This window comes from Xiphophorus couchianus, chromosome 19 (genome assembly GCF_001444195.1).
Source record: "Xiphophorus couchianus chromosome 19, X_couchianus-1.0, whole genome shotgun sequence".
NCBI classification, from domain to species: Eukaryota; Metazoa; Chordata; class Actinopteri; order Cyprinodontiformes; family Poeciliidae; genus Xiphophorus; species Xiphophorus couchianus.
The window spans coordinates 23678722-23692129 of NC_040246.1; the positions used below are offsets into that span (position 1 = coordinate 23678722).

Genomic DNA, 13408 nt, shown 5'->3' on the forward strand with positions numbered 1-13408 from the left:
CACAATGTCAGCTTGGTGTTTGTTAGCTAGAGGCTAGCAGCCCACAAGGTCAGCTTGGTGTTTGTTAGCTTAGAGGCTAGCAGCCCACGAGGTTAGCTTGGTGTTTGTTAGCTAGAGGCTAGCAGCCCACAAGGTCAGCTTGGTGTTTGTTAGCTTAGAGGCTAGCAGCCCACAAGGTCAGCTTGGTGTTTGTTAGCTAGAGGCTAGCAGCCCACAAGGTCAGCTTGGTGTTTGTTAGCTTAGAGGCTAGCAGCCCACAAGGTCAGCTTGGTGTTTGTTAGCTAGAGGCTAGCAGCCCACAAGGTTAGCTTGGTGTTTGTTAGCTAGAGGCTAGCAGCCCACAAGGTCAGCTTGGTGTTTGTTAGCTTAGAGGCTAGCAGCCCACAAGGTCAGCTTGGTGTTTGTTAGCTAGAGGCTAGCAGCCCACAAGGTCAGCTTGGTGTTTGCTAGCTAGAGGCTAGCAGCCCACAAGGTTAGCTTGGTGTTTGTTAGCTAGAGGCTAGCAGTCCACAAGGTTAGCTTGGTGTTTGTTAGCATAGAGGCTAGCAGCCCACAAGGTTAGCTTGGTGTTTGTTAGCTAGAGGCTAGCAGTCCACAAGGTTAGCTTGGTGTTTGTTAGCATAGAGGCTAGCAGCCCACAAGGTTAGCTTGGTGTTTGTTAGCTAGAGGCTAGCAGCCCACAAGGTTAGCTTGGTGTTTGTTAGCTAGAGGCTAGCAGCCCACAAGGTTAGCTTGGTGTTTGTTAGCATAGAGGCTAGCAGCCCACAAGGTTAGCTTGGTGTTTGTTAGCATAGAGGCTAGCAGCCCACAAGGTTAGCTTGGTGTTTGTTAGCTAGAGGCTAGCAGCCCACAAGGTTAGCTTGGTGTTTGTTAGCATAGAGGCTAGCAGCACACAATGTTAGCTTGGTGTTTGTTAGCTAGAGGCTAGCAGTCCACAAGGTCAGCTTGGTGTTTGTTAGCTTAGAGGCTAGGTGCAGTACTGACTCGGTTCTTCCCTCGGCCCGGTTCTGAAAGTGTCTTTATTGTCCTGCCAGGCGGAACCTGCACCCTGCCCACCATCCCCTCGGCGTCGGACTTCAACACGGTTCTGTCCAGCGACCAGAACACGCTGGACGGGACGCACTCCCAGCACAGCACCAGTCAGGACGACCTGGTGGACGTGGAGGAGGGGAACCAGTGTCCCGCCGCCGTGCAGCTGGCCGACGCTCAGGTGAGCCGACTGGATTCATGCTTTAGCATTAGCGTCTTCTGTGTTAGCGTTGTCTGCGTCAACACACAGATCAACCGCCGCTGTGTTCAGACCACCTCTGCCTAATGAAACTTTTTATATGTTTTATCCAGATAGGATAAAGATTGTATGTATCAAAACATTGGAAATTTCCTCAGCGTTAACTTTAGCCACATTTAAAGAACTCAGATGATAAATATTACGAACATTTATGTGACAGATTCCTGTTCATCCTATATTGGAACAGTCTGGTCACGTCGACATGAATCAACTCGGAGTAAAAGCTGCAGGTCTGCGTCGCTAGCTGCAGCGGCTAGCAGGCTACGCAGCTGCTAGCGCTACATGGAAACACGAGCAGACTGGTCTAATGAAACCTCCTGATTTTCTCCGGCTCCAGGTTGTCTTCAAGCCCTTGCTGGGCTACATCGGCATCCAGGCGCAGGACGCCACTCCCCTCAGCTACAAGATGTACTTTGGAGAACATTTGTCATTTTCGGGCAACCTGGAGTGTCTGCGAGCCGACATCGTGGACTCCGACACGACCAAGGAGCGGAAAAACAAGAAGTCCAGGAGGTAGAAACCTGACCCTAACCCATCGCTTATCTGGATTTATTTCACTCTGAGATGTTTAAATTGTTTTTGATTACGGCTCCTTCAGACTAGCCAGCAGCAACTAGCAAACATCTGCTGAGCTCCTTAATACAGGAGCCATTTTGGAATGACTTTTTGGAGTCGGAGCTTCAGAAACAGCTGCAGTTCTTAAAGAGACAGAGGCCCAATTTCATGGCTTAAACTTACTCATTCTTGATATTTACATCATTTTCATAACTGAAGGTAACATAGTTATTTAAACATGCTATAAAATGTAAAACTCATGGTACTGCCCCCTTTAAGCAGACAAATATTCTTACTTTGATCATTTCCTGTAACATTTCTGCTTTTCCTGAGCTGCTCTATGATGCGAGTCGCTGTAGGAAGCCCGGTCATCGGATCAGAACCGGCAGGTGATTCTGAGCCTCTGTGATTCCAGGCAGGGCACCGTCAACCTTCCCCCGCTGGAGTTCAAGCCTGCCCTGCTGATCGAGACCTTCAGTGTCAACGCCGTGGTGATGGAGAAGTCCGCCAGCGCCCCCCAGGGGGCGCCGCTCTCCTTCCATGACCTGAACCGCCGCCACTACAACACCTTCCACTGCGACTTCACCACAGCCTGCCAGGCCATCAGCCAGCGCGTCGACATGGCGCTGGTGCGCCTCATCCACCAGTTCAGCACCATGATCGACGACATCAAGGCCACACAGACCGACATCAAGCTGAGCCGCTACACCGCCGGCTCCACCTCCCCCACCCCCACCTTCAGGGCCCGCCCCTACCGCCACATCCTGTCCTCCGACTTCAGCCGCAGCTCCCGCGGCAGCCTGAACGGCGCGGGCCGCGGCGCCACGCAGACGCTGAAGAGCAAGAGAGGAGGAGGGGCGGGGCTTCCCTCCAACGGGCCGCCGTCCAGCATCGACACGCTGGGGCGGCGGGAACCCCGAGGACGCAGCTCGTTGGGGCGCTCGGAGCGCCGCACCTCCAAGGTAGCAACGGGCGGGGGAGGGGCAGCGCTAAGATTCAGGAAACAGGCTGGAATGATTAATTGATTGTTCAAGTGTTTTAATCATGACTAATTCTGATTAATTATTGAAATAATTGATGAATCAATCATTGAAATTTATATCAATTAATCATGATTATTGGAATAATTGATTAATTGTTAACTAGAGAACTAACTCTAAAAAGGCCATTTGCAATAATGAACCCAAAAATGTACAAAAAAATATAAATTTTACTTTTAAGATAAATAAAAAGCATCATGTTTTTAAATAAAAATGATTAAAATGTCTTAATTTATGGAGATTAAAGTCTTTATATTACCAGAATGAAGTAATGACTATATGAGAACTCCTTCAACAATTAAGTGAGGAATGTTGAGCTTCTTGTCTATCGATTTTGAAATATTTAATCTTTAAACAGATCAGCCTCAGATTATTATTATAAATTTATCATTATATTCTCTGAATCTGAACTCACTAATGTCTGAACCTGTAGAGGGCGCCACCGGTCACTCCAGACTCCCAGGTTTAGCAGAAACACTGTGATGTGGTTTAACTTCAGGAGGTTCTGGTACCGGGTAATGGGTTCTGGTTCTGCCCCCCAGGTGTCCAGAAAGGGCTCCCGGGACGTGGCGGACCACATGCCGATCCAGATGGACGACTCGGACTCCATCACGGTGTCGGAGCAGAGCGAGCCGTCGGCAGAGTGCTGGCAGAACATGTACAAGCTGCTCAACTTCTACTCCCTGATCTCCGACCCGACCGGCATCCTGGAGAAGAGTTCGCCGGAGAACTGCATCTCAGGTCAGCGCGCATCACTACTTCCTGTCACATGACTGACCAAAGCCGGCCACTTCCTGGCTGTAGTTAACAAAAACCAGCCACTTCCTGTCACATGATTAATGACCAGCCACTTCCTGTCTGGTTCTGAGTGGCTGACAGGCTGAACTTCCTGTCTGCAGAGGGTGGGCGGCGGCCGTCGGAGTCGCTCTGTAAGGTCATCTTTGAGAACGAGAACGAGCAGCTGGAGCCGGCGACGCCTGGCAGGCCACCCGGGGCTGCGGGCGGGCGGCGGCGCAGCCTGGTGAGCGGCGAGCCGCAGCACGTCACGCTGATCGTGTTCGGCATCGGCATGGTGAACCGCACTCACCTGGAGGCCGACATCGGCGGCCTGACCATGGAGGCGGAGCTTAAGAAGATCCACGGGTCGTTCACGCTGAAGGAGAAGATGAAGGGTGAGAGCTGCTGCTGTGGCGGCGGCGAACGGCGCCCCCTGCTGGACGGGCGGCTCTGACGGTGTTCTCTGCCATGCAGATATTCTCCACCAGAAGATGACGGAGACGTGCGCATCTGCTCACATCGGAGGAGTGAACATCGTTCTGTTGGAGGGAATCACGCCGGACATTCAGTACGTACCGATGGCCCAATACCGATGAACCAGTACTGACGGCCCAATACCGATGGCCCAATACCGACGAACCAGTACCGACGGCCCAATACCGATAAACAAAAACCAAACTCCTACCATATTAAGTTAAAACAACATCAATTATATATATATATAATATATATATAAATTGATTCATAAATCCTAAATAGTAGGAAGTTTTTCAGTAAATTAGTCATTAAGGTCATTGAGTATGTAAACCAGCGGAGCCCAAAGTGGGTTCTGGAGGCCCGGCATCCTGCATGTTTTAGTCTCTCCCTGGTTTAACTCACCTGGATCCAATGTTGGATCATTAGAGGCCTAAGATGAACATTGACTTCCTGAAAAGGTTGTTGGTACCAGGGAGAGAACTAAAAGGTTCAGGATCCCGGGCCTCCAGGACCCACTTTGGGCTCCACTGAAACTAATATGATTAATAATGGAAATTAAATTGATTGGGTTATTAAGAATTTGGTTAAAAACAATAATTGAAACTTAAATGTGAAATAAATCCAATGAGTTAAAGCTGCTATTTGTAATAAATTGACAGTAGAACTGATCATTTGATCAGCTCTATAGAAACTGGTGGGATCAGAAGCTGATGTGGTTTTATTTACCCCAGGTGATTCCAGCCTATCTATCTCCATAGCTCAATACCTCCTGACTCTTCTTCTCTTCTTCCTCGCTCTTCTTTGTCTTCCCGGTAAACTGCGTAGACTGGAGGATTTCCCCACGTCTCCCACCAGCACGGCTAAGCAGGAGTTTCTGTATGTTCATGTTGACCCCAGTGACCTCTGCATCAGTAAACCCACCGTCTCATGCAGCGCAGCATATCTCTGGAAAAACAGTCAGCTGTGGCATAAACACCTGTATGATCAACCCTCAGATTTCCCATCAGCCACCTGCATTTCAGGATCACACACAGTTTTCAAGATGGCTGCCGTTTGTGAGCCTTTTTTAAGCTATTTATTGCCACAGAAAGTTTCATACTTTCATAACTTTAGGTCACATCGTATGTTTTCGTCTTGGCTCATCCTGTCCTTGCAACTTTAGTGATAATGAAATCAGAAGCTGAGGTCTGGCATTGGCTCCAGCTATTTTGTTTTTATGTGTTTAGGGTTAGCTTCCTGAAATTTCTATGTGGTTAGCAGGTTTGTGTTACCATCCTCAAATTTTTTAAGCAGCTTAGTGTTAGCTTATGCTAAATGCTTTGTGTGTTTAGCAGTTCAGTGTTAGCGTAGCTAAGAGTCTTGTTCAGTAAATTAACTTCTGTCTGTGCCCACCACTGAAAATAACTGCTGCTGATTTTAGTGCCTTTATTCTCCATGGCCACCATGGCAGCCATGTTGAAAACTGAAAAAAAAAACAGTATGATTTCTGAGTTCAACTATGTATGATTTGACATCAAAAGATTACATTTTGGACAATGAAACTGAAGAGAGTATTTCAAGATGGCAGCTGTCTTTAAATATGGCTGCCATCTCAGAACAGCAACATCTGTGCCCAGTTGGGTTCTTGTATCTGCAAAACAGATTTCTCTGAATATGCTGCTGTGCTGAGTCCGTCCTTCATCGCCTGCTGCTCATCTTCCTCAGGGTCCATCTGTGTTTCATGCTGGCGGAGCGGCATCTGCTCTCGCCTGACTTCATGTCAGGCCGCAGCAGATCCAGATGTTTCTGGAGCTGGAGGTCATTTCATTTCTTCCCCTGTGGGTCGTCTCCAGCCATCGTCACTGACTCTGCATGACGCTTCACAGTCCGTCTTCATCCTCCGTCAGGTTTCCCTCCGCTCACTCTGCTCCTCCCGTGTTTCAGGACCGTCGTCAAGTGCACCATCGCCAAGTCGCAGGCGCTGTACAGCGCCCAGCGGGGCCTGAGGACCAACAACGCCGCCGTCTTCAAGGTGGGCTCCATCATGATCAACATCCCGCAGCACCCGGCCACGCTGCACAGCATGATGGTCCGCAGCTCCCACCAGCTCTCCAAGCAGATCTCCGACCTCATCCGCCAGCCCGCCAACACGTACGTTCCTCAGCGCCAGCTTATCGGTTTGACGGAGCTCCAGGTTCAGGGTTAAACTCCAGGTTCAGGGTTAAACTCCAGGTTCAGGGTTAAACTCAGAGTTCAGGGTTAACCCCTGAGGTCCAGCTGGCAGGAAGTGTCTCCATCAGAGTTTCTCTGTTGGTTAATCTCAGATCAATGAAATGTCTGTCCGTCGTTTTTAGTCCTGGTGTCAGTCAGTGCCCCTGCCTGATGCCCCGCCCCCTCCTTCTCATTGGCTGCTGCCATGTTTTGCTGCAGCCAACCAAACCGTGAGGACACGCCGACCCCCCAGCCGCCAGACAAGTCGTCCAGCATCAACCAGACGCCGGTGGAGGCCAACGAGTTCCCCCAGCTGCCCGAGGGCCTGGAGAAGAAGCCCATCGTCCTCAAGTTCAGCGCCATGATGGACGGCATCACCATCGGCGCCGCCTTGCTGCCCTCGCTCAAAGCAGAGTACAAGATGGGGGCGGTGAAGAGCCACGGCATGACAGGTGATCCCTCCTCCACCTGTTTACAGGCAGTTTCTGCCCAGTTCTGATCAGGTTCTGCTCCTCAGGAGCTCAGACCAGCTTCACCTTCGAGCTGCCGAGCCACAAGCTGTGCTTCCAGTCCAAGGTGTCCCCGGTGGACATGTCCACCATGTCCCCGTCCGCCAGCCTGTCCCTGCCGCCCGTCACCATGTCGGGGGAGTACATCATGGAGGACCACGAGAGCCACTCCGACCAGAGCTGGGCCCCCGACGACTTCCCGGCCAAGCAGGGCAACTACCTGCAGGGCAACTACCTGCGATGCGTCGCTGAGGTGGGGAGGGTTGCCGTGACAACGGGCTCCTGATGCCACATCGTGTTGAGACGTTGCTCTGTGTGTCGACAGATCGGCTCGTTTGAACACAACCTGACGACGGACCTGCTGAACCACCTGGTGTTCCTGCAGAAGGTCTTCATGAAGGAAGTCAACGAAGTCATCCAGAAGGTTTCAGGTAAACATCAGACTTTTATTCTGAAACTCCAGACACAGCTCGACTTCCTGTCTTCAGACTTTGAATCTATAATGGCTCACAACTCGATTCAAAATCGATTTCCACTTCTATCGGTAAGTGAAGGATCCTCCTGATCTACTCCAGTCTGCTTCATAACGCAGAACAAAAAACTGAGATCGGTTTGCTGCGCATTAGCGTTAGCGTAGCCGTCATCAGCGTCTGCTCTGGTTCCTTCAGGATGCTGTGCTCTCTGTCTGCAGGAGGCGAACAGCCGATCCCGCTGTGGAACGAACACGACTCGTCCACGGACGCAGACAAGCCCAAGATCCTGCTCTACTCCCTCAGCCTGATGTTCAAGGTGGGTTCAGAAGAAACGCCCTCAATTAGCTTAACGTTAGCTCAGCATTAGCTCAAGGCTAGTGCAGCGATGGCTCATAGTTGGCTCGGCGTTAGCTCACTGTTAGCGGCGGCGCTCTCCTCACCGTGTTTCCAGGGGATCCAGATGACGGCCACCACGCCGTCGATGCGGGCTGTGCGCTTCGAGACGGGCCTGATCGAGCTGGAGCTGTCCAACCGGATCCAGTGCAAGGCTCAGCCTGGAGGCAGCAGCAGCTACCTGAAGCTGTTTGGCAAGTGCCAGGTGGACCTGAACCTGGCGCTGGGGCAGATCGTCAAGCACCAGGTACCGGCCGGCCGACCCTCTGGACCGGACCCGGCCGGAACCTCTTTCATTTCCCCGTCCGTCTTGCAGGTTTACGAAGAGGCCGGCTCAGACTTCCACCAGGTGGCGTACTTCCGGACCCGGATCGGTCTGAGGAACGCGCTGCAGGAGGAGATCAGCGGCTCGTCGGACAAGGAGGCGGTTCTGATTACTCTGAACCGGCCCATCGTGTTCGCTCAGCCAGTGGCGTTCGACAGAGGTTCGGCTCACGTCGCACGTTAAAACGGCTCTGTTAAAGCACCAGAGCTCAAACTGGTTCTGTTCTGGTTCTGCTCTCTGCCTCCTGTCCCTGCAGCCGTGCTCTTCTGGCTGAACTACAAGGCGGCGTACGACAACTGGAACGAGCAGCGGCTGGCGCTCAACAAGGACATCCACATGGCCACTAAGGAGGTGGTGGACAAGCTGCCGGGCATCCAGCAGACCTCGGCCCAGGCCTTCAGCACCCTGTTCCTGCAGCTCACCGTCAACGACCTGGGCATCTGCCTGCCCATCACCAACGCTTCACAGGTAACCTGATCACCAGGCAACCCCAGCGGCCTCCACTCGCTCTGCCTGAAACATCGGCATCTAAACTCTGCGGTTCATCTGGACCCAAAGTCCAGAAGCTAACGCTAAAACCAACATGGTAGTTAGTGGAAGCTAAAAACGAGGAAACGTCTTGTTGTGAGCAGACAGCATTCTGTAGCAAGCCCTTCCTAATGGAGGTTGTTTGCTCTGTTTATCCATAACTGAACATTTCTGCCTTAAAATCCTTGTTTTATAACCTGAATCTTGTCTGCTAACTCACTGAGATTTCTCTCATTGCTGGATTAACCAGCAGCTGCTTTCCTAAAACCTTCAGAGTATTCAGAGTTGATGAAAATCCAGGCTCACGTCTAGCATGTGTGTGGGGTTGAAGGTCACCCAGCTGTGCTGTCACCCGTTTCTGTAGAAAGGACCAGCAGCGTCAGGGCCGGAGGTGAGCTCTGCAGCAGCGGCCCAGCCAAAGCCCGCCCACAAAGTAACCTGCAGCTCCTCCGTCCTGCCTGGTGGCTTGCTGTGGTTCTGCTCTGATTGTGGAGCTTTTATTTTGAAATGTGTTGTTTCCTGTCGGCTGCCTGCTGTGTTTTAAGTGAAGGAGAGCTAGAGCCAGCTCTGGCCTGTGTGTGTGGATCTCTGTCCTGATCGGAGGTCGGTGGTGATGCACGAGGAAAACGACTCTGATATTTAAAATCTCCTGGAATGTTTTCTGATTTCCTTGGTGGGATTAGCATCAGATTAGCCTTCTGGGGAGCTGAATCAATGCTTTCTGGGTGTTTTTAACGCTAATCTGTCGGAGACATTTCCCTCTGAAGTGGATCCAAATGAAGATTCAATCAGGGTTTCAACTTCATTTCTGAGTGAAATGTCACCATGCAGCTCTGGCTTCTGTGAATGGATGAAACGGGTTGTTTTTGCCGGTTCTGCCGTTAACTGTGACCCGCTGTGCTCCGTCCCTCTCAGGCCAACCACAGCATCGACTTCGACACGGGCTCGGCTCTGGTTCTGACCATCGAGAGCACGCTGATCACCGCCTGCTCCTCCGAGTCTCTGGTGAGCAAAGGTCACTTCAAGAACTTCTGTATCCGCTTCGCCGAAGGCTTCGAGACGTCCTGGGACGACTGGAAGCCCGAAGTCCGGGGAGACCTCGTCATGAACGCATGTGAGTGTTTAAACTGGAGCTGAACTGAAACACCGAATTCCACAGCACATCCACTCGTTAAGGTTTTCATAGTCAAGCTAGCACAGCTGATCTACTTCACACTTTCTAAATATATATATATATATAAATTTATAAATTTATTTATGAGTTTTACAAAAATCAACAAGACAAAACAGTGTCAGCTTACTGGAGTACTGACAAAAGAGGATAACTAAATATTTTTTTAATTAGAACGTCTTCCAGGCCTGTGAGATGTGAAACTCTTATGGTTGACAATTAAGAGCAAAACTTTGTTATTCCAGATTCTTTGTGTCGTTTTCCTGACTCCATGAGTAGCGAGTTGACTTCGTTGACGTTTAATCCAGTGGTGTATGTTGAAACGTTTCATGTGATTGCTGGAGTTGCGTCGCCTCCTGAATGTTGCGTTGCTGTGTCGGCTTGCAGGCGTCGTCCCTGACGGGACGTATGAAGTTTGCTCCAGGACCACCGGCCAGCCGTCTGCAGGCAAGGCACCGTCTTCATGAGGCTCAGTGAGACGCCGCTTCAGAAAAATGAGCTTTGATGTTTGTCTTGGAGCAGAGAGCAGCAGCGCCGGTACCTGGACGCTCAACGTTCTGTGGAAAATGTGCGGCATCGACGTCCACATGGACCCGAACATCGGCAAGCGGCTGAACGCCCTGGGCAACACGCTGACGTCGCTGACGGGGGAGGAGGACGCCGACGACATCGCCGACCAGAACTCGGTGAACATGGGAGACCTGTCGGACGAGGACGAAGCCGACACCATGTTGCCCACCGTCCACACGGTCAGTGACCCGGTCCGGTTAGCGCCGAGCTCGGTTCAGACGGAGCCGAGAATCAGACGCTTATCATCTGTAGAGCTAAAAGTTATAAAAACCAGCTGAAAATTTGATCTGCTTTATGTGAGTTAAAGAAAAGCTGCTGATGTTTGCAGGGAAACTTGTCATCAAGTTTCTGTCTGTGGAAGATTTTTCTGTTTGAAGCTGAACAGTAAACTGGCAGAAGGTTTTTGTGTCAGAGCTGCTTGAGTTCCTCCTTCCTGTTTGGGGTCAGAGGGTAAACCCCGCCCGTCTCCTTCCTGCAGAGCTGTGAGGCGCCGTTCAGCCCCCGGCTGACCCTAAAGAGACGCCTGGTGAACCACATCCTGGGCCTCAGCCCCAGGCCGCAGAGCATCTCTGCGGACGGCTCCGACGGCGGCTCCCCGTCCGGGGCCCGGGCCCAGAGGCCCCTCTCCTGGGCCTGCGTATGTAGAACCACTCTGGGTCCGCTGGGTTCACATGGAGCTTCTGGTCCCAGAATGCTGGTTGGCGGCTGATTGATCATTGGGGTGATTTAGAGGCGGTCTCGGTTCCCCAGGCGGTGATGGTGGTGGAGGGTCAATCAATCGTTCATCAATCTTCCAATCGATCCGGTCGCGATTCGGGTTTCAGGTGACGTGTTGACTGGCGTTCGGTCCCGACGGGCTGACGGTCCGCTCTGCTCCCTGCAGGAGAACTTTGACCCCCGGCGGCAGGCGACGTGCGGCGCGGCGCTGGATGCCCGCGGCAGGAAGGTCACCAAGAGGGTGGTGGACATCCGGGAGCTGAATGAACAGGCCAAGGTCATCGACGACCTGAAGTAAGAGCGTCCCGCTGAGCGGTGCAGGTTGTGTGTGAACGCTGTGCAGACGCGGCGCTTCCTGTGTGTCTGCAGGAAGCTGGGCGCCAGCGAGGGAACCATCAACCAGGAGATCCAGCGCTACCAGCAGTTGGAGTCGGTGGCCGTCCAGGACATCAGGAGAGACGTCAGGAAGAAGCTGCGGCGCTCCAGCATGAGGGTCAGTTCAAGGTCAAAGCCGCCCCTAAACTACAACAGATCCAGTGTTGTGTTGTAATTATTTAACACATTCCTCCCTGAGTGAGAAACATTTCTAATCAGGTTTTATTTCCAGAAGTCGTGGAAATCGAAACGTCTCGATGCGGATCCTGCTGGATCCAGCTTTCGGCTGGTCTTTAGTTTTCTGGAAGTTTGTTCCAGATTAGTGGAGCATAGAAGCTGAATGCTGCCTGGTTCTGGGGATGCAGAAGTCAGAATTCTGGCTCTGGTTCTGCTCTGACCCGTTTGTTTCCTCCAGGCCGCCTCCCTGAAGGATAAGTGGGGCCTCGGCTACAAACCCAGCTACAGCCGCTCCAAAAGCATCTCGGCGGCGGCGGGCCGGCCGCCTCAGAAACGGATTGAACGCCAGAGGTCAGAGTGCGAACGTTGAAACGTTAGGATGCTCTGCAGCCATTAGTCGTTTCCTGCTGATTGGCTCAGCTCTGCTGATGTCACAGAAAGCGTCTCTGTAACGTTTCTGTCTGCAGCTCTAAGGTCGGGGATGTGGATGATTTCCCAGAAGTTCGTGTGGACGTGTCCGCTCCTTCACCTCGCGTCACCTTCAACATCCATGACCAGGTAAAGTCCGGCGCCCCCTGCTGGCGGGACGTGGACAGATCAGCAGGGATCCTCATTAGACGATGCAGGAACAGTTTTGGAGCGTAGCTTCACCTCACACCACTGCCTGTCTGCTGCTCTAACGGATCTGTTGTCTTCATGACTTTCTGTTTAATTAAAGAATAAAGTTCAGCTTCTGGACTCTGAACGTTCACCTGTCAGCCCAGCAGAGATATTCAAGGTAGACGGTTCAAACTAAATTATGTTAGAAAACCAAATCAGATCTGTCCTCTGATGAGCTGAGAGTCGAATCACAACAGGAGGCATAACAAGCATTCAGCTCTTAGTTCACTAATAAATTAATTTCTGTAGGAAAACATCTGATTTAATGTTGCGTAATCAATAACTGATACTGCCTCATGATGTCATCCTGTTATGAATCTGCATCAGCAGCTTTCCTTTAGTCTTTCTAACATCTCTGCATGTTTCGCTGAGACCTGAAACCGGAGCTCAGCTTTTACTTCAGTGTTCGTGATGAATGCGGCGTTCTTCTGACTGTTGGGGCTTTTCTGGCTGTTTGAGCTGCTTTTCTGCAGCTGAAGTGATTTTATTTGGAAACTCAGGTCCTCATTAATTCACACATAGATACACAATCATCTACATATCTATATGTAAGTGTTGCTGAAGGCTCCACAGACCCGTTAGCCGTTTGTACACGGTCGTCACATTTTCAAATGAAATATTTCGTTAGCAAGCTAAATTTGTAGCTCTAAAGATTTTAGCTCTGAGCTAAATATTTAGTTCCAAATATTCTAAATATTAAGATCCAAGGTAAATATTGTGTTTGTAAACTCTGACTTAAATATTTAGCTTGTTAGCTAGCTAGAAAATTAAATATTCACTTTTCTAAATGTAAGCGGTGTATATTATTAGTGTAGTCCTAGAACAAGAGTCACCAACCGTTTTGAGTCTCTGAGCTTTAGTGACACTGAAGATTAGTTTGTTTGATACAAACATAAACTTATACAACTCATCTTTAATTAAAGTATCAGTAATAATAAATGATGTCTGGTTCTTTAGTGTTCCTCTCCTGACCCATCCTGTCTGATATCATGCAGCTCACTGTGCGCCACTGAATGTCGCCGAAACATTTTTTTTAAAAATCACCTGCATTCAATTTCACTGAAGTTGTTCAGCTTGGAATGTGTTTCTTCCCACCACCGTCTGTATTTTTGCCAGAGGTTTTGTTTCTAAGGACGGTGTTTTATCGGTGGACATTTTAAAAAGATGCAGGTTGATAGCAGCT

The 13408-nt window shown here is 50.6% G+C and overlaps 1 protein-coding gene across 20 annotated transcripts in view; it reads left to right on the forward strand.

Annotated features, from left to right (window-relative positions):
• Nucleotides 1-13408, forward strand: part of kiaa1109 (KIAA1109 ortholog) — a 65008-nt gene that overhangs the window by 36064 nt on the left and 15536 nt on the right. For 8 of the 20 annotated variants that reach the window (XM_028000912.1, XM_028000913.1, XM_028000922.1 and 5 more), the window contains exons 46-70: nt 1035-1210; nt 1626-1801; nt 2259-2805; nt 3426-3624; nt 3783-4055; nt 4135-4228; nt 4963-5013; nt 6061-6267; nt 6547-6779; nt 6845-7089; nt 7162-7267; nt 7528-7625; nt 7761-7949; nt 8019-8187; nt 8284-8495; nt 8920-8988; nt 9471-9669; nt 10114-10173; nt 10249-10475; nt 10775-10933; nt 11180-11307; nt 11383-11506; nt 11804-11916; nt 12033-12123; nt 12284-12343. In XM_028000912.1, the coding sequence (XP_027856713.1) occupies nt 1035-1210; nt 1626-1801; nt 2259-2805; nt 3426-3624; nt 3783-4055; nt 4135-4228; nt 4963-5013; nt 6061-6267; nt 6547-6779; nt 6845-7089; nt 7162-7267; nt 7528-7625; nt 7761-7949; nt 8019-8187; nt 8284-8495; nt 8920-8988; nt 9471-9669; nt 10114-10173; nt 10249-10475; nt 10775-10933; nt 11180-11307; nt 11383-11506; nt 11804-11916; nt 12033-12123; nt 12284-12343 (4205 nt within the window). The remainder of the gene's footprint in view (nt 1-1034; nt 1211-1625; nt 1802-2258; nt 2806-3425; nt 3625-3782; nt 4056-4134; nt 4229-4962; nt 5014-6060; nt 6268-6546; nt 6780-6844; nt 7090-7161; nt 7268-7527; nt 7626-7760; nt 7950-8018; nt 8188-8283; nt 8496-8919; nt 8989-9470; nt 9670-10113; nt 10174-10248; nt 10476-10774; nt 10934-11179; nt 11308-11382; nt 11507-11803; nt 11917-12032; nt 12124-12283; nt 12344-13408) is intronic. The other 12 variants (XM_028000920.1, XM_028000924.1, XM_028000926.1 and 9 more) reach the window with 7 other exon arrangements.